This window comes from Syngnathus leptorhynchus, chromosome 14 (genome assembly GCF_054491065.1).
Source record: "Syngnathus leptorhynchus isolate UIUO chromosome 14, UIUO_Slep, whole genome shotgun sequence".
Lineage (NCBI taxonomy): Eukaryota > Metazoa > Chordata > Actinopteri > Syngnathiformes > Syngnathidae > Syngnathus > Syngnathus leptorhynchus.
This window is the reverse complement of record NC_141208.1, coordinates 10,315,788-10,339,921: the sequence shown is the minus strand read 5'-3', so window position 1 is coordinate 10,339,921 and position 24,134 is coordinate 10,315,788. Positions and strand designations below refer to the sequence as shown.

The 24,134-nt window shown below is 44.8% G+C and overlaps 1 protein-coding gene across 1 annotated transcript in view; it reads left to right on the top strand.

The window, feature by feature from the left end:
• The first annotated feature begins 9,157 nt into the window (after positions 1–9,157).
• ephb3a (eph receptor B3a) overlaps positions 9,158–24,134 on the top strand; it is a 42,570-nt gene continuing 27,593 nt past the window's right edge. The window contains exons 1-2 of the mRNA XM_085929412.1: positions 9,158–9,679; positions 17,664–17,728. Coding sequence (XP_085785538.1) covers positions 9,622–9,679; positions 17,664–17,728 — 123 coding nt within the window. The 5' untranslated portion in view covers positions 9,158–9,621. The remainder of the gene's footprint in view (positions 9,680–17,663; positions 17,729–24,134) is intronic.

Here is a 24,134-nt window from a genome sequence, read left to right as displayed (position 1 = left end):
TATGTCTGAAATATTTGTGAAAAAAGGAATGGAAAAAAAAAGAACACTTAGAATATAATCATTGGCTGGTTTGTTAATGAAAGGGATTTCTCAGATCCATATTAACTCATTCCTCACTGACTCCCAGCGTCTACAATATGCCTTGCATCACGATTGCACATATTTCACAAACAGCTATATCACCAAAATGAATCGACTCTGGGCTGTTTGTAATTCTTGAATCATAGACCAACTCGATCTTGTTTTGCACTAATTAGCAGGAAAGGATCCATACACTGCGGGCGGGCCTTTGCTGCAGTAAAAGGGATTTGAGTATTAAAAGAATATTACAAACTTATTTTAAACCTCAAGTAATACCAACACTAGGGTGTTCTGAGGATATGCTCGGTGGTCTGGGCGCCCTCTCCACATTATTGCTAAAGTTGGACTGTTTTGGCGTGTAATGTTAGGATTGGACTCTTTACGGATTAACAGGGTCACGATGAGAACGTTCCTAACTTGACGTCACTTACTAACTGACAAGACTAGAGTAACATTATGTTTGCCAAGTTCCAAAGATGTAACCAAGGTGATAGTGAGACCTTTCATATTACCGCAAGATAATGACTCACTGCTAAGAAGTGAAACTTTTAAAACACGACAAAGTCAAACTAAAGATTTAAATCCCATTGAGCAGGAATTGATCAAACTCAAAATAAAATAAAGGAATTGAACTTGCACTTTTGCCGGTCTCAGACAGAACAATAGAATAGAATAGAATAGAATAGAATAGAATAAAATAGAATAGATCTTTATTGTCATTGTCACATGTTCAACAAAATTAAAAGTACCAACCGATCAGTGCATCTGCTAAAATAAAAAAAAATACAACCTAAAAGTTTATACAACTAAAAACCACACAAATGAACATACACGAACACGTGACACCCCCATATTTTTGTCAATTTTTTTTTAAAGCAGTAGATCTTTTTTTTTGTTGCAGCATTTAGTGTAACTACCACTGTAGGGTAAAAGCTGTCGGCGAATCTGCTAGTCCTTGATTGAATTGATCTGTAGCGTCTGCCTGATGGCAACAGTTAAAAAAGGAAGTGGCCAGGGTGGGAAGTGTCCTTTAGAATGTTCTGTGTGGTTCTGTGTAGGTCTTCCAGTATGGTGAGAGTGCAGCCACCGATCGATCTCCTGTGCTCTGTTGATGACCCCTTGGAACTTTTTCAGCTGGTGTACCAAACACATACATATACAGTATGTTAGAATGCTCTCTATGGAGCACCAATAGAAGGACACCAGCAGTCTTTGTGTGATGCTTTACCTCCTGAGCACCTTTAGGAAGTAGAGTCTCTGCTGGGCCTTTTATAGCAGCTCAGAGGTGTTCACGCTCCAGGTGAAGTCCTCCTCCATGTGGACAATTACATGGTCGTCCAGTAGATGGCGTTATTTCTGTGTTTACAAGATCACTATTCTTCTATTAATTTTTTTTACACTGTGGTGCATTGAGATTTTTCTCATGTAAAATATGTGTGTTGGCTCAATAAAGATTGGAAAACAACTGCATTTAAAGTGATACCATGCGATGAGATTCACATGCACCAAATGAGGTAGTGCTTCGTTATTGGAATTAATTGTAATTGCTTGTGTTTGCTTGATTTATTGTTTCAGTCAAAAATGACATATTTACCTCACCATTTGACTGATTGTTTTCATGAGAAAAATGATTGTACTCCCACTTTCATACACTGAGAGGTGCTCATATTCCACGAGTGAATAAGAGCGTGCAATAGCCCATCCTTCATTTTGCTTTAGGTGTCATTCTCCCAGCATCTCCCTGCCACTGTGGTAGTAGCAACGCCATATTTGAACACAAACAGTGCAGCAACACATGTCGACAGAAAATAATGCTCACAGGCATAGATTCTTTATCTTCTGTAACCTACCGAGTCTTTCAGTTGTGAGTGAAGTCACATATATGTGTTATATATGTCAGCTTCCAAGGTGCACATATTAAAGTCCCAAAGTCCCAATGATCATTGTCACACACACATCTGGGTGTGGTGAAATTTGTCCTCTGCATTGAACCCATCCCCATGTGATTTTGATCCATCCCCTGCCCTGGGGGAGAGAGAGGGGAGCGGTGAGCAGCAGCGGTGCCGCGCTCAGGAATCATTTGGTGATCTAACCCCTCAATTCCAAACCTTAATGCTGAGTGCCAAGCAGGGAGGCAATGGGTTCCATTTTATAGTCTTTGGTATGACCCGGCTGGCCGGGGTTTGAGCTCACAACCTTCCAGTCTCAGGGAGGACACTCTACTACGAGGCCACTGAGCTGGTCAATCAATATCACATATCAAGAGAAGCCAGATGGGCACTGTAACAAAGTGGCGACGCACCATTTCCATTTTGACTAAATTAACAATGTATTTATTATTATTATTATTATTATTATTAGTGTGAAGGCCTTCACACTATTGTTATTCTTATTATTCTTATTTTCTTATTTTTTTTATCAAAGATAAATTTATACTAAATAATATTCTTATTTTTATTTTCTTTTTTTTTTTTTATCAAAGATTCTATAGAATTAGTAAAAACAGTAAGCTCTTTCCTCCAGATCACATCAACATGCCAGAGGTGGAAACGCCTGCCGTGTGCTTTATCAATTTCATTCTTCTCTTGTTTAATTAGTTTCCATTCTGTTTGAACGTGTCTTTGCTCCGACGCGGCTGATGAGAAATAATTGTCTGTATTCTTTTCCTGCCTTCACGATTCCCTTTGCCACTCTTCCAGTGGGAGCCCAGTTGACCGGATCATACCGGCGAGGGATGCGAAGAGAGAAAAACTGAAGATTCTGCCAAAGCAAGTAATTGTTAAATTGCAGCAAATGTACCCCATGTGAGACAAGCGAATGAATACACAGAGATATCATCAAAGCCAGCCCACTCCATCCATCCATTTTCTGAACCGCTTTGTCCCCATGGGGGTTCCGGGCGTGCTGGAGCCTATCCCAGCCGTCATCGGGCAGCTGGCGGGGGATACCCTGAGCCGGTTGCCAGCCAATCGCAGGGCACACAGAGACGAACAACCATCCACACTCGCAATCACATCTAGGGGCAATTTGGAGTGCTCAATCGGCCTACCAAGCATGTCTTTGGGATGTGGGAGGAAACCGGAGTGCCCGGAGAAAACAAACTCCAAACTCCACACAGGGAGGGCCGGAGGTGGAATCAAGCCCGCACCCTCCTAACTGTGAGGTGGATGTGCTACCCAGTGCGCCACCGAGCCCACTCCATGTTTATCTAAATAAAACTGAGCTCATTGGAAGATTGGAAGAACGCTGCAAAGCCTTGCAATTGGCTGGCACCTTACCACCGGGGTCCATTTAATCAATGCTACAGACGAGCATTCACAGGGAACAGCCTGCAAACGGAAGTAGAGTTCTGAGTCAGCTCCCAGGAGATTAGAAAGAAGCAAGATGAATAATGGAGAAGGAAAATAGTTGGAAAAATTACCCAACGTAGCGAATCATCAGGAACATCTCCTGTGAAGAAGTCTGTCGCTGTCCACCGCAGTGAAATTGTTCTTAATGAGTTTTTGCCATGTGTTGGCAGAATCAGTCCTTATTATTTCACCGTTCATTCACTGCTTAGTGTACCTCCAACCTTCCAAGTGTCCAACTGAACAAGATGTGCCCATTTGACCTTAAAAATACGATTCAATGACCATGCTTGTAACTCAATACACTTGTATCTCAAATCACGTTTCCCCACTCAATTGAATTTAAATGTTTCAGCCTCCTCCCAAACAACAAAAGTTATTGTATTGTTTTTGTTTCAATAAGAATCGAATGTAAAAGAATTAAACTTTTTTGCTGATATTCAATAGCCATTGTGCTTTTCGTTCTCGTGTGCACGACTTGGCCACCAGGGGGCAATATAATTCACACAGTTTGTGAGCCTTTTTAAAAAAAAACGTTTTAGACAAATTTCTAATCATTTGTACATAAGGATGAAATTTATATATATGTACATATGTTCATTTCTTTGGAATCTGGGTCACTTTAAGGAAAAAAATGGAATTGCATTTGGAGTATTTTTATTCCTGTCAAATGTGACCGGAACAGCATGACATGGTTAAATAAGTGACAGCTTTGGCTGATTAGCACTGAAAGTTCTTAAGTCAAGTGAAGTGCAGCTGGTGCTCCAGGAGCTACCAGTGGCACTCATAGCATCAGGACAAGGAGTCATTCCCGTGAGATAAACATATCCAATTCATAGCCCCCTCCCTCACTGCGCCGCACGCTGACAAGCCATTGTGAAGAGCCCAGCAGTGTCTTTGCCCTTTGGCACCTTCCAACAAGCAACTGCCTGACAGAGCATAATCATGAATCATAACCTTCCCATTCTGTGACGCAAAACGCCACCCCTGCACTTTTTTCACGACTTGTATCAGCTGGGTTTGTTTCAGCCTCGTTAACAAATGTGCTTAGACAGAATGACATTTATTAAAAATGATGTAGAGTGATAAGCAATCTTTCGTGTGGAATAGCTGTTGGGGCTCTGGGACCAGAACATGGTACCTCAGAATTTTATTCACTCTGCTTTTGTTTGCTAGATTATGCGTCATGGTGGCAAATGGTTTTTAATTTTGTGGTGGCTATTCCGCCATAGTTTCAGCAAGGTAACAGGTCATCACAAAACTACAAGTCAAATGATTGACACCTCGTTTGTCACCCCTTCTGTTTTCTGTTTTTTTCTTTGTTTTTAGGAAAGAAAGAAAATCCCGGTGAAGTCGATGAGTTGAATCAGTGCTTCTACTTTTAGCAGATTATTTGATCACACAAGTATCTTTCCCAGAGTGTGAGCGCCTTTGCCATCTCCGTAGATCCAATAAAAAACCAAAAAGCAAAACACCTGCTGTGGACAAAAATATGCAAATTGCCGCTGGTTGCTGAATATGCCAGAGTGCTGCCTACCAGGGGGTTCGCACTCGAGGGGTGTGTGTATGTGTGTGTGTGTGTGTGTGTGTGTGTGTGTGTGTGTGTGTGTGTGTGCATGTGTGTTTCACACAACTTGAAAAATTGGGCAAGCGTATGAATAATTTTGGGCTCTACTGTATCTGGTTTATGTCTGCTCTCCTTGCTACATGAGGCTTGCACAATGATTTTCCGCCTTTGCTATATACTGTGCAGCAGCCGATTTTTGGCCTAATTTATGTTGCATCTTACGATTAAGAACAAATTATTTTTCTGCAAGTGGTGTCAAATAGACGCAAACGCCACTACACATTTGAACAAACGCTAACTCAACATTCTCATTAACTCAACAGGCCAAGCCCCGCCTTTTAGAACCACACACACTCAAAGATACTACAGTGTATAATGTGAGGATGGCTATCTCAAGTGGACAAGGATAATAACTGCACCAAAAAATTACATTTTTATGGGTATAATGCATCAAAATTTAAAATGATTTAAGTGAAAATAAGGGACAAGTGTAAAAGATAAAAATGCTGCGACTATTGGCAGTTGGATCTAATGGAACGCTCCAACTTTTTTTGTTCAACAGTGATTATATATTGCCGTGATTTAGAGCTGCTCTATCATAATGAGCACCTTCCTACTTTTTAATCATTCCTTTGAGAAAAAAGATTCTCTTTCCAGACTTTCTTTTGAATTTCTCGTCACTGTTCACCATGCATAACACCAATCACGTTCTCCGTTAACTTCTTCATTCTTTGACAATCTGCTCTCATTTGCCTTACCTGCATAAAAAAGGCTTATTTCAATAAATAAAATGAACAAGTGTGCCAAGTCATTTGGTTTTCCTCCAAAGTATTTCATGGTTATACGACTACACATTGGTTGCATGCAGATTAGAAACGCATGAAATCCCCGTGTAAAACATGAGGAGGAACACTCATTTAAGATTAATGGCAGACTTCCTGCTGCACAACCGCAACATGTACGGTGCTCATGCGTTGTTGAGTCTCCGTACAGACGGGGTACGTGGCGGGGTGCAGGGTCGACTCCATAATTCACAAGTGGTTTGCAGTTGGCAGTTTTTGGAAGATATTCTGTCAACACTAACACCCCACAGATCTACTTTTCATTTCCTCTGCTTGCTTTCGCACCTCGAATACTTTATTACAGTAATAGGAGTCAAATAGAGACACCGTTTGGGTGAACTCATCATAGTTTTGTTGGTGTCGGCTTATTCGCATGTAATTTTTAGTTTTTTACCTGCTCTTAATGACCGATGAGCTAACTGTACGAGAACAATAGCATGTGTCCTTTTTTCTCACTTTCTGTACAGCTTGCTAAAGGGAGCTAGCTGTCAATCACATCCTGTCAGTGTGGGCTGACCCAAGCCTGCTGGGAACTGAACTGTAGTTAATTAGTGCACAAAGCTGAGGGGACAAAAGAGAGTTGGAAGGCGGAGGGGATGAGGGTGGTCCGATTGCTAAAGCCAAAAGGATTGCTGAGGTTGGGTGGGATAAAAGAAGCGGGAGAGGGGGATGAAGAAATCTTAAGTTTAGGATATTGTGCATGCCTATGTGTTTGTGTGTGCGCTTGTGTGTGTGTCGGGGCGCGAGGATCTAGTGGGGTGGACTGGTGGGACTGAAAACTCCGTGGGAAGTACAGACTGATGGATAGGAAGTCTGAAAGGGAGACTTGTGGTTCAGCGTTTAGAGTTCCACCTACATCAAACACTGTACTGTACTGTACTGTACTGTACTGTACTGTACTGTACTGTACTGTACTGTACTGTACTGTACTGTACTGTACTGTACTGTACTGTACCGTACCCTGCCCTGCCCTGCCATGCCATGCCATGCCATGCCATGCAATACTACTGAAATAAAAGACTGGGTGAGAAGGTGACAGACACTGTAAAGTTCAAACCTAATTAAATGATGCAGCCTTAACTGTGCGAGGCTTCAACTTTTTGTTGTGATTCATTTGTATTTACACCCAAATGAGTGAGGGGGAGCACATGGGGTTTTTGTTGTGCGGTATCAGTCTTAAAGACCACTCAATAAGCCACGGGAAGTGCTGTCTATCCACCGTTATCTAGGCTTACATTGACACTCTCTAAAGTCCATTTAATGGCACAATTGATCGACACGCTGCTGCCTGCTGCCTGCTGTTTGGATGGACAAATGCTGCAAAGGATGTTGGCCGTGCTCAGCCTACTACGAAACCTACTCAACCTCATCTTCAGCACCAGCTTTCTATAACCAGGAAGCGCTCCTTGCCCATGGCGCACAGGCTGCCGCCATTCATGCAGAATCTGTCAAAGTCGACGTTCTTCAGACTGAACTCGTTCACAGTCCACGTGAGCCATGCTGCTCTGTCAAGAGCAGCATGGCTCACTTGCAGGGGGAAATAGCCACTTTGACTACAAAACAAGAGCTGATGAAATAATACAGTGATGGAACGACACAGTACATTACTCTTGCGCTATATTCTGACTGTCTGCTGTATGCACCCTTTCACCATTTTTGCTCCTTGTTTATTTATTTATTTATTTATTTATTTATTTATTTATTTATCACTCTCATTTATTCATTGTATGTGCCTTCTTGTATTTACTTTTTGTGTTGTTACTTGAATGTTTTGTTTGTCCGTGATGTTAAAGTTAACAGTTAAGTTAAAGTCCCGATGATCGTCACACACACATTTGGGTGTGGTGAAATTTGTCTTCTGTATTTAACCCATCCCCGTGTGATTTTGATCCATCCCCTGCCCTGGGGAGAGGGGAGCAGTGAGCAGCAGCGGTGCCGCGCTCGGGAATCATTTGGTGATCTAACCCCCCAATTCCAACCCTTAATGCTGCGTGCCAAGCAGGGAGGCAATGGATCCCAATTTTTAGTCTTTGAACCCACAACCTTCCTTCCGGTCTCAGGGCGGACACTCTACCATTAGGCCACTGAGCTTGTCACCTTGGGACAGTTGGAAAGGAAAATTCGATCTCTTTGTGTCTTGGCATGTGAAGAAAGTTGACAATAAAGCAGACTTTGACTTTGATGATAGCCTCTGAAATGTCATCAATGAAGAGATGACATCAGATTTTGGTGAGTCTGACTTCACCGCTTGAGGTCATTTTCAGGCAGCTGCTTCCTTGTGACTCATTTTTAATTGCCCCAGTCCAGGAAGAACAATTAACTAGAAACAGCTCACAATTAATGGAACAAAGTAACTGACAAATATTTACAGTAACTGTTATATGTAAATAAGTGTCTTTTTCTAATTAGTAACCAATCAAAAAATATATATTTTGCATTTTATCTTTCCTTTTTTTTAACCAATGGCAAATATTTTAATTTAAGTATAATTTACAATAACAAAAATGTTTTATAAATATGAATTCACTTTTTTAAAAAACATGGTTAAGCTGCCATCTATATGGCTTTTAAGCCTTAAAACTAATTTGCTTAATGTTTTCTACTGATTGATAAAGAGATAAGTTAAAGGCCAATACATCTTTCAATAGCATTCTTTATACATATGTGCTGAAATATGGTATTTTACAAATAAAAATAAAATCTGAGATGCTGCAATTTTATCATATCTTTACCAGGAGACCTACTACTACCTGAACCGGTTGCCAACCAATCGCAGGGCACACAGGGATGAACAACCATTCGGACTCACACCTAGGGTGAATTTGGAGTGCTCAATCGGCCTAACAAGCATGGTTTTGGGAGTGCCCGGAGAAAACCCACGCGGACACGGGGAGAACATGCAAACTCCACACAGGGAGGGCCGGAGGTGGAATCGAACCCGCACCCTCCTAACTGTGAGGCGGACGTGCTACCCACTGCTCCACCGAGCCGCCTATGGTATTTCAAGCATTGTTAAATATAGTTGCATCACACTCACAAATAAACAATTGCTTGAACACATAAAAGACACATAAAAACACAACTTTTCTTGTCAACATCTTTTGTAAAGAAAAGGTTTTTATAAAAAAAAAATGGGGTGGGTAGAACAATGTGACAACTCAAATATATTCTTAATATGGTTTTCTTATTTTTGCGTCTCTGCATCTATTATTTTGAAAGCCATAACCGGATGCTACTTGTTAATGAGCCTGTGCAAAGTAACCAACCCTTGGTCTTCTCCTCAGTCCCCTCCGTCTGTCCGTCCCGGTGTTGCCATTCCGACGCACAGCCGACGGTGGCGCAACAGCAAAGTAGTTGCCCAAGCGGAGTCGCCCAAGCGGACAGATACAGTGCGCACATCTTTGGATACGGGTTCCTCCCACCTGCCATCCATCCCAATACTGTGTGGGTGTGGGTGTGGTGGGAGGACAGCAGCCCCAGAGAGAGGGCGAGAAAGAGACAGACGCGCCCGTTGTGTGTGAGATGCTGCTGAAGTCAAATCACTGGAACGAGACGGCGGCGCGCACTTACTGGAATGTCGGGACGTGACTGAGTAACAAGGGGGTTCAAAAACAGATGATGCCGGAATGGGGCGACAGGAGCCCTCCGTGGTATGAGTGAGGAACACAAAGCTCCGCAGCGGTGATCACTGTTTGAGCCGATCATCCATCCACCCGACCAGCCAGCCAACAGCCACCCTGAGGGTCTCTTCTCTGTTCATGTTACAAAAGCCTGGCTCCTGACAATGGAATACTTGCTGTGGGTGTGCAGCCTCCTCGTGCCAATGGTGTTGGCTGTTGAAGGTATGCTTGATTTTTTTTTCCCCACCCTTTTTGCCACTTTTGTCTCCCACACGAGAACAATGGATATGTCGGAATTTGCTTCTATGGCATCCCGAGAGACGAAAAGTAGATTGTGTGAAATGTGCATTCAACGCAGTCACCTTTTGACTCGTTTAAGGCTGCAAAAAGAAAATACTGTGGATTTGCTATGTGTGATGATGCCCATGCATTGCAGCTCAAGGGCTGCCCTGTTGCTATTGTCCCTGTTGTTGTCACACCCACTAGCACAGCGGTTCACAAACTAGGGTCCGAGGGTTATTGACAAGCCAGCCGTAACTTTGAGGGTCTGCAAAATTGATTGCAATCGCTTTATTTGCATCATACCCATGGTGACCATCTTAAACCAATTCCTTTTCCCTAATAAATAGAAAAGTAAATTTGACATCCTTGCACAAATCAAGCCATTTTAAATATGATGTGTTATCAAATGATAGTGGTTGATCGATTGATCTAGCTATTCTACTAATCGATGCGATATAATCATATTAACGCTGAATGAAATTTTTGCCCATGCATATTTACTGAGAAAGTCAGGAAGGCCATTTTGCCACTTGCTGTCGACTGAAAATGACATCACAGTTGCCAGGTCTCAGGTCACAACCAATCACAGCTCACCAGATTTCTCAAGGTGATTTCAGTGTGAATTGACGCCTGTGAAATAGAAACGTGCTTACATAGTTTTAAACCACAGACCAGACTGGATCAATGGCGACCCCCCCTCTTTAAACCCCGCCCTCACTATTCCTGTCTCAAAGCCAGCGGGGACATACATGTGAAACATGATAGGTGACAATAGTGAATTAAAGGTCAGCGGTTTAACAAGTACGCCCCAGCCTGTTGAGTTGTCTTCACCGCAGGAGTCGTGTTGTGGCTCTGGAGTGAAAGTCAAGTCCACCCTTGCCTTCATTGCCATAGCGGCCACTTGAGCTCATCCTTTTCTGGGTTTTGCCTCCCCAGCCGTTCTGCCTCCGTTGGAGCGCAGCCAGTGCGATTCCTCATCAATTCTGCGAGTAAATCAATGCAGCGGGCACAACAGTTCTCCCGAGTTCCGTTAGGCTTTCTTGCCAAGATGATAGGGCCATTTTCTCCCAAGGCGGCAACAGATTTTTACTCAAGGCTCAGGGGTTAACTCGTGTTTGTCCCTCTGGTGATAAACACGAAGGGAAGATCATCAGAGGGGATTTAAAAGTGAGCCAGGTCTTTTTCTGCTTTGTCATTATTTAGTGCTATTTCTATGTCGCTCCAGACTTAGCAAAAAAAATTAAAGGGCAACTCAACCCCAGATGTCAAAACTTTGTTCGATTTTTTTTATCTGATTTAAAATTAAATCTACAAAATACAATTAAAACATGGCATAATACTCTAAGATGCAGGCTTGAAAAGTTCATTCATTCATTCATTCATTTTCTGAACCGCTTTGTCCCCACGGGGGTCGCGGGCGTGCTGGAGCCTATCCCAGCTGTCATCTGAACCGGTTGCCAGCCAATCGCAGGGCACACAGAGACGAACAACCATTCGCACTCACACCTAGGGGCAATTTGGAGCGCTCAATCGGCCTACCAAGCATGTTTTTGGGATGTGGGAGGAAACCGGAGTGCCCGGAGGAAACCCACGCGGGCTCGGGGAGAACATGCAAACTCCACACAGGGAGGGCCGGAGGTGGAATCGAACCCGCACCCTCCTAACTGTGAGGCAGACGTGCTACCCACTTTCCACCGAGCCGCCCGGCTTGAAAAGTTAAAAAATAAAAATTTACATCTTTTCAGTCTTCCAAGTGCAAATTCAGGAGGATGAAACATATGTCAGTTCATAAATATTCATCTACATCTCATCATTCAGAGCAACTCACTCTAATAGTTGAAGTACCGTAATTTTCAGACTATAAATCGCGTTTTTTTTTTTCTTAGTTTGGTTGGTGGGGGGCGACTTATACTGAGCAGCGACTTATATGTGAATTCTTTCACAAATTCTCAAAAAAAAAATCAAAAAGGGGAAACCACGATAAGCGAACCGCGATGTAGCAAGGGATTGCTGTAATTTGAATTTCAAGTGACGTCAGCGGCGCGGGGGTTGTTTACATAAAGGACAAAGATTCGATCACGGAATGAGAAGATGACGAAGGGCCCCACGTAGTACCGGCATCATTAGTGGCTATGTTTGTAAGTGACACGGAGGACGAAGAGTTTGAAGGATTTAATGATTTGGGGTGACACAAAAGGTTTGAAAAACTATTATGGCTTTTACGCACGCCCGGTCCTGCTGAATGGAGCTCTCTTTCACCTCCGTGGATAGAAGTCGGGGGCCGGCGCTCGGCCGGGTGGCTGTCCGGGGACGGTGGATGGGGCTCGGACATGGCTTTTACACACGCCCGGTCTTACTCTACTCTCTTTCACCTCCGTGGATGGATGTCGGGGGCCGGCGCTCGGCCGGGTGGCTGTCCGGGGACATGGCTTTTACGCACGCCCGGTTCTATTCTATGGAGCTCTCTTCCACTTCCGTGGCTGGAAGTGCCACCTCTGGGGATGGCAGTCCACGTCACCACATGCCTGGAAGTCGATGCCGGTGCTTGGGGCCGTGTGGCGGTGAACTATTTAAGTTATAGTTATTTGATAAATTTTATTTCGTGTAGCAACTTGTATGTTTTTATCGTTACAGTTCAGTAGTTGTTGGCTCGTTGAACTCTTGTTAAATAAACAGCCGTTTACCAAACCCACGTCTTTGCTTGTACTTTGTTAATGCTACAATATAGTTATATGCTAGATCTGTGGAATAACGACGAGGCTGACGTCAGGGCGCACTCGCGGCGTTGTTGACAAAGGACGAGGAATTTCATCGATGGATTTAATGATTTGGAGTGACACAGATGGTTTGATAATATTGTTGTAAGGTAGTTATTTGAAATATACTTTATATATCGTTATATGGGTCTGTGGAATAATTAGAAACGCAACTTACGAGTCCGACGTCAGCGGCGCGGCGCATATGCGGCGCATACATGACGCATACACGACATTGTTTACATAAAGGACGATCGATGGATTTAATGGATTGGAGTGACACAGATGGTTTTATAAACGTGTTATTTATGTAATAGTTATTAGAATAACTGAATGTTACGTCAAGCCCGTTCTCAGCTCTTGGTTTGTGTTTATGTCACGTTAGCATACCTATCGTTTAGCCTGTTGTTGCTCGTTCATGTCTGTCCTTGGTGATGGATTTGGTCGAATAAATTTCCCCCAAAATGCGACCTATACTCCGGAGCGACTTATATGTTTTTTTCACGTTATTGTGCATTTTATGGCTAATGCGACCTATATTCCGGAGTGACTTTTAGTCCGAAAAATACGGTAGGATTTCTATCTAATATTGACTGCCAGTCGTCATGGTTTGTTCATACTATGCATTTATGGTTACAAGCTGCCAAAAGCGCTGCGAGGGCCAACTTCAAAATAAAAGCCTGACACATAATACAAGAACATCATTAGACATTTGTTTTGAAGTTGGACTAGTATGGTAATGTATAGTTTGCTTGACTTGACTTTGAGCGGAGGATGGCCAACGTGCGGATGAAATATGTAGCAAATGTAGTGTGAGAAGGTAGAAGTTATCGATCCAGGAAAAATGCACATTTGCTTTCTCAGACGTCCAAGTTGTTGACAGGAATGATATTAAATCTACAAATTTGCATTTGGTGCACACGTTATACAGATTTTGTTGTCACAAATCAACATTTTGTGGACACGGTATAGCCACATTATAGCTTGAATTTTGTTTTTCTCTCAACTTGTTGATGCTGGTGTTTTCACATCTCTGCAGTAAAAAACATATGTGCAATATACCTTTTGAATGGCTGTATAGCTGATCATGCTCTTATCACTTATGCTAATATTTGCTGGTTAATATTTCATATGTTTGCTTGTTGCTTGTAAGATGAGGCCTCCCTTTCATGATGCTTTCGCGCTTTCTCAAAGTGAATAAAACATGTGTGAGCTAGCTCCCAAAGTGAGCATGGAACTCGTAGATGTGTGGCATTTGAACTTTGGTGATCATAACTTAAAAAAAAGAAGAAAAAAAAGAGACAGTCAATCCTACTAGTGGAAATGCTCTTAGCCTCTCACTGCAGCATTGTTTTTTATTTTTATTTGTTTTAACCTCGGGGCACCTCCACTGCTGCTGCTGTAGTTTTATGGGCTGGGGCTGGGGGGATTTTGCGGTATGAGTAATAGTGCCTGTTATGTCAAAGGTGTAGTAAATTTAACAAGACTGGTTGGAGGCTTTCTGGAACATGGGAAATGGGAACTTTTACGATCTGAACTAGTTTCTGGAACAAATGAAGGAAATGTGTTATGAGTGGATATAGAAGTATGATACCAAACTTCTTTGTTGGAAATAAAAACAAGGCTTTTTTTTGCACAAAAATGGAGATCAATTCTTTCAAAGTTGGTGCTGGTGCTGCAAACAACGAGCATGTGTGCTAAATGTGCCTAGTCATAATGTGTGCATAAAAACTTTTTTTTCCTTAAAAAAAAAAACATGAATCGTGAAATATACTCAGATTTTTGGAGAAAAATAGTTCATTTTTTTTAATGGTGGTATTATTTCTGGGAGTGAATCAGTGAAAAACGGCCTAAAAAATGAACTTATTAGTATCAAATTCACATTTTTTAAGAAGTCAGAATCTTTAAATTTGAAGTTAAAAGACCAAAATTGTATATTTTAAAGAAAACAATACTTTTATTGGCATACTGGTCCCCATATGTACTTCCGAACACTTAGAAATGTCACTGCACATGAATTTATTGCTCATTATTTTGTGGACCCCAAGTGACAGCTCGCGTTTGAGAACTACTGCTCCAGCTGCCCTTTAGCACCAGGGCCAAGAGCGGGTGGACTGGATCAGACTCCCGAGGGACCGAGCGGGATCCGAAGCTCAGCCAGCTGTGTGTGCTACCCAAGGCCCGAGAGTAGGGAAACAAACACAGCTGTGATTGTGCTCCCCACCCCTTGCTCTCTCGACTAATGATAAAAACAAAGGTGTTCATTCTTGGGTGTGTTTGAACTGAGGTGCTAAGGTGTATATGCGCACACACACACACACACACACACACACACACACACACACACACACACACACACACACACACACACACACACACACACACACACGCACACACGCACACACGCACACACACACACACACACACACAAGGCAAAAACTGATTACACTGCAAAAGCTGAGTTTGAGAAACATGACAAAAGTAATGAAATTCAGCATATATTATTATCTGGTGACAGTAAACTCAACTCAACTGCATAATAAGCAGCAGTTTGACAGATAGAATTAGTGAACAGTTCATCAAAAAGAAGCCCCAAGCTGCTTATTGCTGCTCCCATTTGAAACTGACTATCAAACAAAAAAGAAAACAAAAAATATTACAATTTCTCTCTTTAAAACCACATAGCTTTGACTAACTCGTCTCAGAACTGTTTAAGAAACAGATACTTCGATTCTACAATGTGTGATTGTTCCCGTAACCGAGCAACTCGACTTTTTATCACACTCCATTAACCGACTGATCCAACTTTTCAACTTGATATTTAAATGCATGCCCTTTCTCAAATTCTTGTTGTGAACCATGAAAAAATGGTGGAGTTTACGGAAAATAGTCCCAGCAACATAAATCATCTATTAAGGTTTGCTGAAAAATATATGTGGCAAACTAATCAAAGGGAATGGAGGCAGCCAGTTTTGATACGCTGCTGTGAAGATCTTCGTAGAGCAAAACGGTGAGCACCAAATCACCTTCAAAGTATAGGCAATCATGAGTCGCAAATGTGCAATTTTTGGGGCAAAATATCCTCTATTAGCTACTCGCAAAAAAATAATAAAAATCTATTCATTGCTTCTGTACTCAGGCCAGTGCAGTAAATGCGTTGCTTTTGTCCCACTTAGTGTCATCTTGGCACCATTTAGGCAAAAGTAGTCCTGAGCTGCCATGTTTTGATATGTTGGGAAAATCCTGCCCATTGAAAAACTGATGTACGTCGGTGGCAGAAAGCGTTTGGATTAATGAATATAAACGCACTGGAAAAACGTCAGGTTGAATTCCGAATAAAGGGTTGTTCGTTCCACTTTCAAGGTTATTACAGAGCATTACTTATGAGAAAAGGCTCCATAGAGTCTATGAGTTAGGCTATTAGATCAAGATGAACTTGGATGTTCCTGCATGGCTCTCTAATTGATTTGTCGGAGTAATATTTCATTATGATTTATTATGTGTTATTATACATTTGTGATCACTGTGGAAAGTGTGTTGTAAATGGCGAGCAGGAGCGGAGGAGGCAAAACACAGAAGAAGACCTTTCTGCTGTTAGATGATAAGATAAAATGACGTGCAAAAGAGCTAATCTGCTAATGTCTGCTTGCAGAGACCGCAAGAAAAACGTGTAAACAAGTGCTGATTTCCCCACCCCTTAGAATTATGTAACCTCAAACCAAATAAAAGTGGGGTTGATGGGAGAGCTGATTGGGAGTAGTTGAGACAAGAGTATGACAAGCGTACGTCTCTCCTATTTCTCCTTGTGGGGGAAATTGTGAGAGAACCATACAGCTCTCCGATTCTCCTTGCAAGAAACTGAAAATGTCTTCTCTCTTCAATATTAGTGTGTTGTCCAGGAAATAAACCTAACATGATTCAAGCGCACCAGGAATTTCTGCTGGATCCGCATTGATTCATTACAAATTGGGCTGCATTTATTCACTTCTTCAGGTTTTTAGCATTGTACCAGTTGTCAGGTCTCATCTCCATTTACACACACGCACACACATGCACATACATGTGAAAAGGAAAAGCTCATTTGCATTGTAACAAAAAAGTCTTACAACTCTTTTTGCTCCTCGTTTGCTCCCGGCACCCAACTGTAGTGAAAGCGAAAATGAGACGACAAGCATGTTTTGTTTTTAACACAGATTTGAGTCTTTTCAAGAGATAAATACACTGTCGACAGTCATATTGTGACTAGCAATATGTAGTAACTATAGTACAAGTAACTGAAACCGCCCCATTTTATTTTTATTAATTGTCGTAAATACTGTATACCCCAAAGTGTGTTCAGAAAAAGTTCAACACGATTTCAAACTACATACATGCTAATTTTCAGCAGCTAATATTCTCTCTATCCACAGTTAACATCAATCTATTACTAATGGGTCTGGATTGTTTCTCTGTTAAAAGATGAAGTCAAATAGCAAACTGCAAACATGTATTCAAAAGAAAAGAGAAGCCATTGTGGTTTTAATAATGAAGGCTAAACAGTGTAAACAGTCCGCACTCTTTAACTCAGCCACTACAGATAAGCCAATGATCAGGCAAGTCAGGCAAGTCAGGGACACAACATGCCTTCGTTTTTTTGAAGCAGAACAGTATGGAACCACATCGGGAAGAGTGTGACTTGTCTTATGTGCTCTACCAAGGCCGTGCGTGTGCGTGTGTGTGTTTGCCTGGACCATCTCACTTTCTTTGGACAGCACTATCAACAACTTGTGAGCATGGTGCCTAGCAGGCGCCGTGCCATTGAGTCTCTGGAAAGAAAGTGTAATTGTTTCAGTAATTATGCCCTAACAACAATATCACTTTGGGAGGCCTCTCGTCCGTAGTGGGCATCGGGATCAACTGATAACTGTTTGATAAAATCTCAATTGAGAGCCTTGAGAAGTGAGACAGGTTTTGTTCTTTCAATGCAAAATTTTAAATCAAAACAAGAATAACTATCTCAAATCAGATACATTAAACTATCTACAGTATCTGCTTCATTCGAATTTCTACTTATTATAATTCAAGCAAATTCTGAAGGAATTACATTTTCCACCAATTTCACTATGTTTTTTGTGAATTAATTGAAGTTGCTGTGCATTCAATCTAATGAGTGTTTCCTGACTTTGCAGAAACGCTTATGGACAGTCGGTGGGCTACAACAGAGCTGGCCTGGACGACATTCCCAGAAAGTGGGGTGAGCATATGTTTGCCTGTATTTTGTGGCCCCGCCCACTCCGTTTATTTCCTCCTTTAACAACATTTGTTCCATTTGCTCATTAATAGAGCCCCAAATGTCTTGAGCAGCAGATCTCCTACTGTTTCATTGCTTTGTTTTTACAGCATGTGTTTGCGTTTCTGGGATAGTAAAAACGCAAAGCAGAGTGACATGGGGCCGGTGGTGGTGGTGGGGTATTGAAGAAAAAGAAGCAAAGACCTTGATGAGCCACACACAATCTGTGCATCGTGTTCTCTAAACAAACCAATGTGCAAATATGCAGATAAACTAGAGCAAATCCCCATAGTAAAAACTGTCAGAAAGAATTGGGCAGAGAAGATGATTGTTCTTCTTTTTTTAGGGCGGCTCGGTGGGGCAGTGGGTAGCACGTCCGCCTCACAGTTAGGAGGGTTCGATTCCACCTCCGGCCCTCCCTGTGTGGAGTTTGCATGTTCTCCCCGTGTCCGCGTGGGTTTTCTCCGGGCACTCCGGTTTCCTCCCACATCCCAAAAATATGCTTGATAGGCCGATTGAGCACTCCAAATTGTCCCTAGGTGTGAGTGCGAGTGCTAATGGTTGTTCGTCTCTGTGTGCCCTGCGATTGGTTGGCGACCAGTTCAGGGTGTCCCCCGCCTACTGCCCGATGACGGCTCCAGCACGCCCGCGACCCCCATGGGGACTAAGCGGTTCAGAAAATGAATGAATGAATGAATGTTCTTTTTTAATGAATAAATTATTGTTGACTCAAAAAAAAAAATCCAAAGCCAACACCCTACCCAAAGCAACCTTCAAAATACTCTATTAATTTTAAAAATTATTTCTAAAATTCTAAAATTTTCCCATTTACAGTATGGTCATCCTTCAACAGAGGCAGTATTATTTGAAACATGCAATAAAGAAATAATTTTGGTAAAAAAAAAAAAAAAATTGAAAAATGGCTCATGTGAAGAAAACTAATGTGGCGTTAAGTACGTCACAAGTGGCCATGCATGTTTCAACGTAGCTAATTTTCCAGTCTAATCCGTGCTACTTTTAAGTGACCTTCCTTCCAAATTTACGCCCATAAATCCAATTTTAAATGATGCAACATAATTTATTGGCAATTATTTTGTGCTGCCCCAAGCTACAGCCAGTTTAAATACCACTGCTCCAAACAAGGCAAAGCGCAAACATGGAAATCAGCTAGAGCACAGTTTTGAAGAGTGCCTGCTAATTGAAATCCCAGAGCGCAAAACAAAATAAAGTTGTTGTGTTGATATGCCCTGTATGAGTAGTGGGAAAATGAAGCAACATGAATTTGACCCAAGGGCTAACAGCCTGACAGACCTCCCCCCCACTCCTGGCCAGTGTCATTTGTCTTTGTTACGTGAGCGCAAAGTCAGTCAATGGAAATGCTAGGTTTCCATGGAAACCATCTCGGGCAGCACAGGCTCCTCTCCTTTTTTTGCGGAAAAAGGCCAGAGTTTGAGCATCCCTGTATCCGTAAAGTAGTATGTCGGCAGCCACATCCGCTCGGCTTCCAAAGCCATCCGTTGAGGGAGCGGCAATTATCATATTTGTCAGGTAGTGCATCAACGTGTTGCTGGTGATTTATGACGCCTAATGCTGACTTCTGGGCTCATCGCGTGGAAATAAATTGCACGGCGGTTCAAAGACGTGAGATGTCTTACGCAGTATTTTCTTGCTGTGGAAATAATCAACTTCTGCGAGCTCATTTGTTATGGAAATGAAGCATTTAGTCCATCAGGGAATTCTGGGGGTGAGAAGATCCAAATAAATAAATGATAGATTGACTGCCACAAGGTGCTTGCTTAATGGACTATACATTTATTGACTGGCCCAGTTAGACTCTAATGTTGGTTACCATGTGTTAATATGTCGAAGAGCAACATAGAGTCATCTACTATAGATGATATTGACAGTCTGAATCAAAAAGTGATAAACACATAGAAATACTTTACCTAAGCAGATGATTATTGCAAATATCTGTAATATGAGTATGGACCTGTATAAATATCCATCCATCCATTTTCTGTACCGCTTTGTCCCCACGGGGGTCGCGGGCATGCTGGAGCCCATCCCAGCGGTAATCTGGCAGTAGGCGGGGGACACCCTGAACTGGTTGCCAGCCGATCGCAGGGCACACAGAGACGAACAACCATCCGCACTCGCACTCACACCTAGGGGCAATTTGGAGTGCTCAATCGGCCTACCAAGCATGTTTTTGGGATGTGGGAGGAAACCGAAGTGTCTTCATCTTCATCTTCTTCCGCTTATCCGGGGGCAGCAGCTTTAGGAGGGACTCCCAGACCTCCCTCTCCCCAGCCACTTCTTCCAGCTCATCCCGGGGGATCCCAAGGCGTTCCCAGGCCAGCCGAGAGACGTAGTCTCTCCAGCGCGTCCTGGGTCGACCCCGGGGTCTCCTACCGGTGGGACATGCCCGGAGCACCTCCCCAGGGAGGCGTCCAGGAGGCATCCTGATGAGATGCCCGAGCCACCTCATCTGGCTCCTCTCAACGTGGAGGAGCAGCGGCTCTACTCCGAGTCTCTCCCGGATGACCGAGCTTCTCACCCTTCTCTCACCTCTCTCCCACGACTACAAGGGAGAGCCCGGACACCCTGCGGAGGAAACTCATTTCAGCCGCTTGTATCCTGGATCTCGTTCTTTCGGTCATGACCCATAGCTCGTGACCATAGGTGAGGGTAGGAGCGTAAATCGACCGGTAAATCGAGAGCTTTGCCATTTTGCTCAGCTCTCTCTTCACCACGACGGACCGGTACAGAGTCCGCATTACTGCCGACGCTGCACCAATCCGCCTGTCGATCTCGCGCTCCATCCTGCCCTCACTCGTGAACAAGACCCCAAGATACTTGAACTCCTCCACTTGGGGCAGGATCTCATCCCCGATCCGGAGAGGGCATTCCACCCTTTTCCGACCGAGGACCATGGACTCGGATTTGGAGGTGCTGACCCTCATCCCGACCGCTTCACACTCGGCTGCGAACCGCTCCAGTGAGAGCTGGACCAACAGCACCACGTCATCTGCAAAAAGCAGTGACGCGATGCTGAGGTCTCCAAACCGGACCCCCTCAACGCCTCGGCTGCGCCTAGAAATTCTGTCCATAAAAATTATGAACAGAATCGGTGACAAAGGGCTGCCTTGGCGGAGTCCAACCCTCACTGGGAACGAATCCGACTTACTGCCGGAAATGCGGACCAAACTCTGGCATCGGTGATACAGGGACCGAACCGCCCTTATCAGTTGGCTCGGCACCCTGTACTCCCGAAGCACCCTCCACAGAACCTCCCGAGTGACACGGTCGAACACCTTCTCCAAGTCCACCGATAGGACTCCTTCTTCTGCTTGATGGCATCCCTTACCGCCGGTGTCCATCAGCGGGTTCGGGGATTGCCGGCACGACAGGCCCCAACGACCTTACGGCCACAGCTTCGGTCGGCTGCCTCAACAATGCAGGCGCGGAACATGGTCTACTCTGACTCAATGTCCCCCGCCTCCCGCGGGACGTGGGAAACGCTCTGCTGGAGGTGGGAGTTGAAGCACCCTCCAGAGAACCTCCTGAGGGACACGGTCGAACGCCTTCTCCAAGTCCACAAAACACATGTGGACCGGTTGGGCGAACTCCCATGCACCCTCGAGGATCCTGCCGAGGGTGTAGAGCTGGTCCACTGTTCCACGGCCAGGACGAAAGCCACACTGCTCCTCCTGAATCCGAGGTTCGACCTCCCGACGGATCCTCCTCTCCAGCACCCCTGAATAGACCTTACCAGGGAGGCTGAGGAGTGTGATTCCCCTGTAATTGGAACACACCCTCCGGTCCCCCTTCTTAAAGAGGGGAACCACCACCCCAGTCTGCCAATCCAGAGGCACCGTCCCCGATGTCCACGCAATGCTGTAGAGGCGTGTCAGCCATGACAGCCCCACAACATCCAGAGCCTTTAAGAACTCCGGGCGGATCTCATCCACCCCCGGGGCCTCGCCACCAAGGAGTTTTTTAGCTACCTCAGTGACTTCGACCTCCGAGATTGGCGAGTCCGCCTCAGAGTCCTCAGGCCCTGCTTCCACAATGGAAGGCGTGTCGGTGGAATTGAGGAGGTCTCGAAGTATTCCCCCCACCGACTCACGACATCCCGAGTCGAGGTCAGCAGCACACCATCTCCACTGTAAACAGTGTTGACCGTGCACTGCTTCCCCCTCCTGAGACGCCGGATGGTCGACCAGAATTTCCTCGAAGCCGTCCGGAAGTCATTCTCCATGACCTCGCCAAACTCCTCCCACGCCCGAGTTTTTGCCTCAGCAACCACCGAAGCCGCGTTCCGCTTGGCCATCCAATACCTGTCAGCTGCCTCCGGAGTCCCGCAGGCCAAAACGGCCCTATAGGACTCCTTCTTCAGCTTGACGGCATCCCTTACCGCCGGTGTCCACCAGCGAGTTCGGGGATTGCCGCCACGACAGGCACCAACAACCTTACGGCCACAGCTGCGGTCGGCTGCCTCAACAATGGAGGCGCGGAACAAGGTCCACTCGGACTCAATGTCCCCCGCCTCCCCCGGGACGTGGGAAAAGCTCTGCCGGAGGTGGGAGTTGAAGCTCTTCCTGACAGGGGATTCTGCCAGACGTTCCCAGCAGACCCTCACAAAGCGTTTGGGTCTGCCAAGTCGGACCGGCATCTTCCCCCACCATCGGAGCCAACCCACCACCAGGTGGTGATCAGTTGACAGCTCCGCCCCTCTCTTCACCCGAGTGTCCAAAACATGCGGCCGCAAATCCGATGACACGACTACAAGGTCGATCAACGAACTGCGGCCTAGGGTGTCCTGTTGCCAAGTGCACACATGGACATCCTTACGCTTGAACATGGTGTTCATTATAGAAAATCCGTGTCGAGCACACCAGTCCAATAATAGAACACCGCTTGGGTTCAGATCGAGGGAGCCGTTCCTCCCAATCACGCCCTTCCAGGTCTCACTGTCATTGCCCACGTGAGCATTGAAGTCACCCAGTAGAACGATGGAGTCCCCAGAAGGAGCGCTCTCCACCACTTCCTCCAGGGACTCTAAGAAGGGTGGGTACTCTGAGCTGCCGTTCGGTGCATAGACACAAACAACAGTCAGGACCCGTCCCCCCACCCAAAGGCGGAGGAGGGCTACCCTCTCGCTCACCGGGGTGAACCCCAATGTGCAGGCGCCCAGCCGGGGGGCAATAAGTATGCCAACACCTGCTCGACGCCTCTCACCGTGGGCAACTCCAGAGTGGAAGAGAGTCCAGCCCCTCTCGAGAGGGCTTGTACCAGAGCCCAAACTATGTGTGGAGGCAAGTCCGACTATGTCTAGTCGGAACCTTTCTGCCTCACACACCAGCTCGGGCTCCTTTCCAGCCAGAGAGGTGACATTTCATGTCCCTAGAGCCAGCCTCTGCAGCCGGGGATCGGACCGCCAAGGTCCCCGCCTTTGGCCGCCGCCCAGCTTACTATGCACCCGACCCCTTTGGCCCCTCCTATAGGTGGTGAGCCCATTGGAAGGGGGACCCACGTTTTCTTTTCGGGCTATGCCCGACCGGACCCCATGAGCGAAGGCCCGGCCACCAGGCGCTCGCCTTCGAGCCCCACCTCCAGGCCTGGCTTCAGAGAGGGGCCCCGGTGACCCGCGTCCGGGCGAGGGAAAACGACATCCATATATTGTATTCATCATAAGGGGTCTTCTTAGCTGTGCTTTGTCTGGCCCCTCACCTAGGACCCTTCTGCCATGGGTGACCCTACCAGGGGCATGACGCCCCAGACAACATGGCTCCTAGGAAACCGAAGTGCCCGGAGGAAACCCACGCGGGCTCGGGGAGAACATGCAAACTCCACACAGGGAGGGCCGGAGGTAGAATCGAACCGGCACCCTCCTAAGTGTGAGGCGGACGTGCTAACCAGTGCTCCACCGAGCCGCCCTGTATAAATATATTCAAAATATATAGTGGAGTTTATTTTAAACTGCCCCTGAAATTTAATATCTGTAAGGCATCAACACAATTTCTTTTCAAAGCAAATGAACAGAAAAATTTAAAAAGAAAGAAAGTTTTTACTCGTGAAGGGACTTTGTGGACACATTATAATACACAAGTGTTCCAACAAGAGTCTACACCAAATTTGCATGATAAATGCAAAACAACCTTGTTTTTACAATTAATGATCTGCCCCAGACATGTTTGTCAAATAGCCTTCATGCGTGGAAATGTGTTTTAATGAGAAAATGTGTTTTCTATGAATAGCCTTCATGTAATGAATCGAATTTGCAGACTGATTCTTGCAATTCACATCTTTTCCGGCTGCAAATTATTCCTCACAGATCGTACCTGACATAATGCGGGATGTGCCTTTT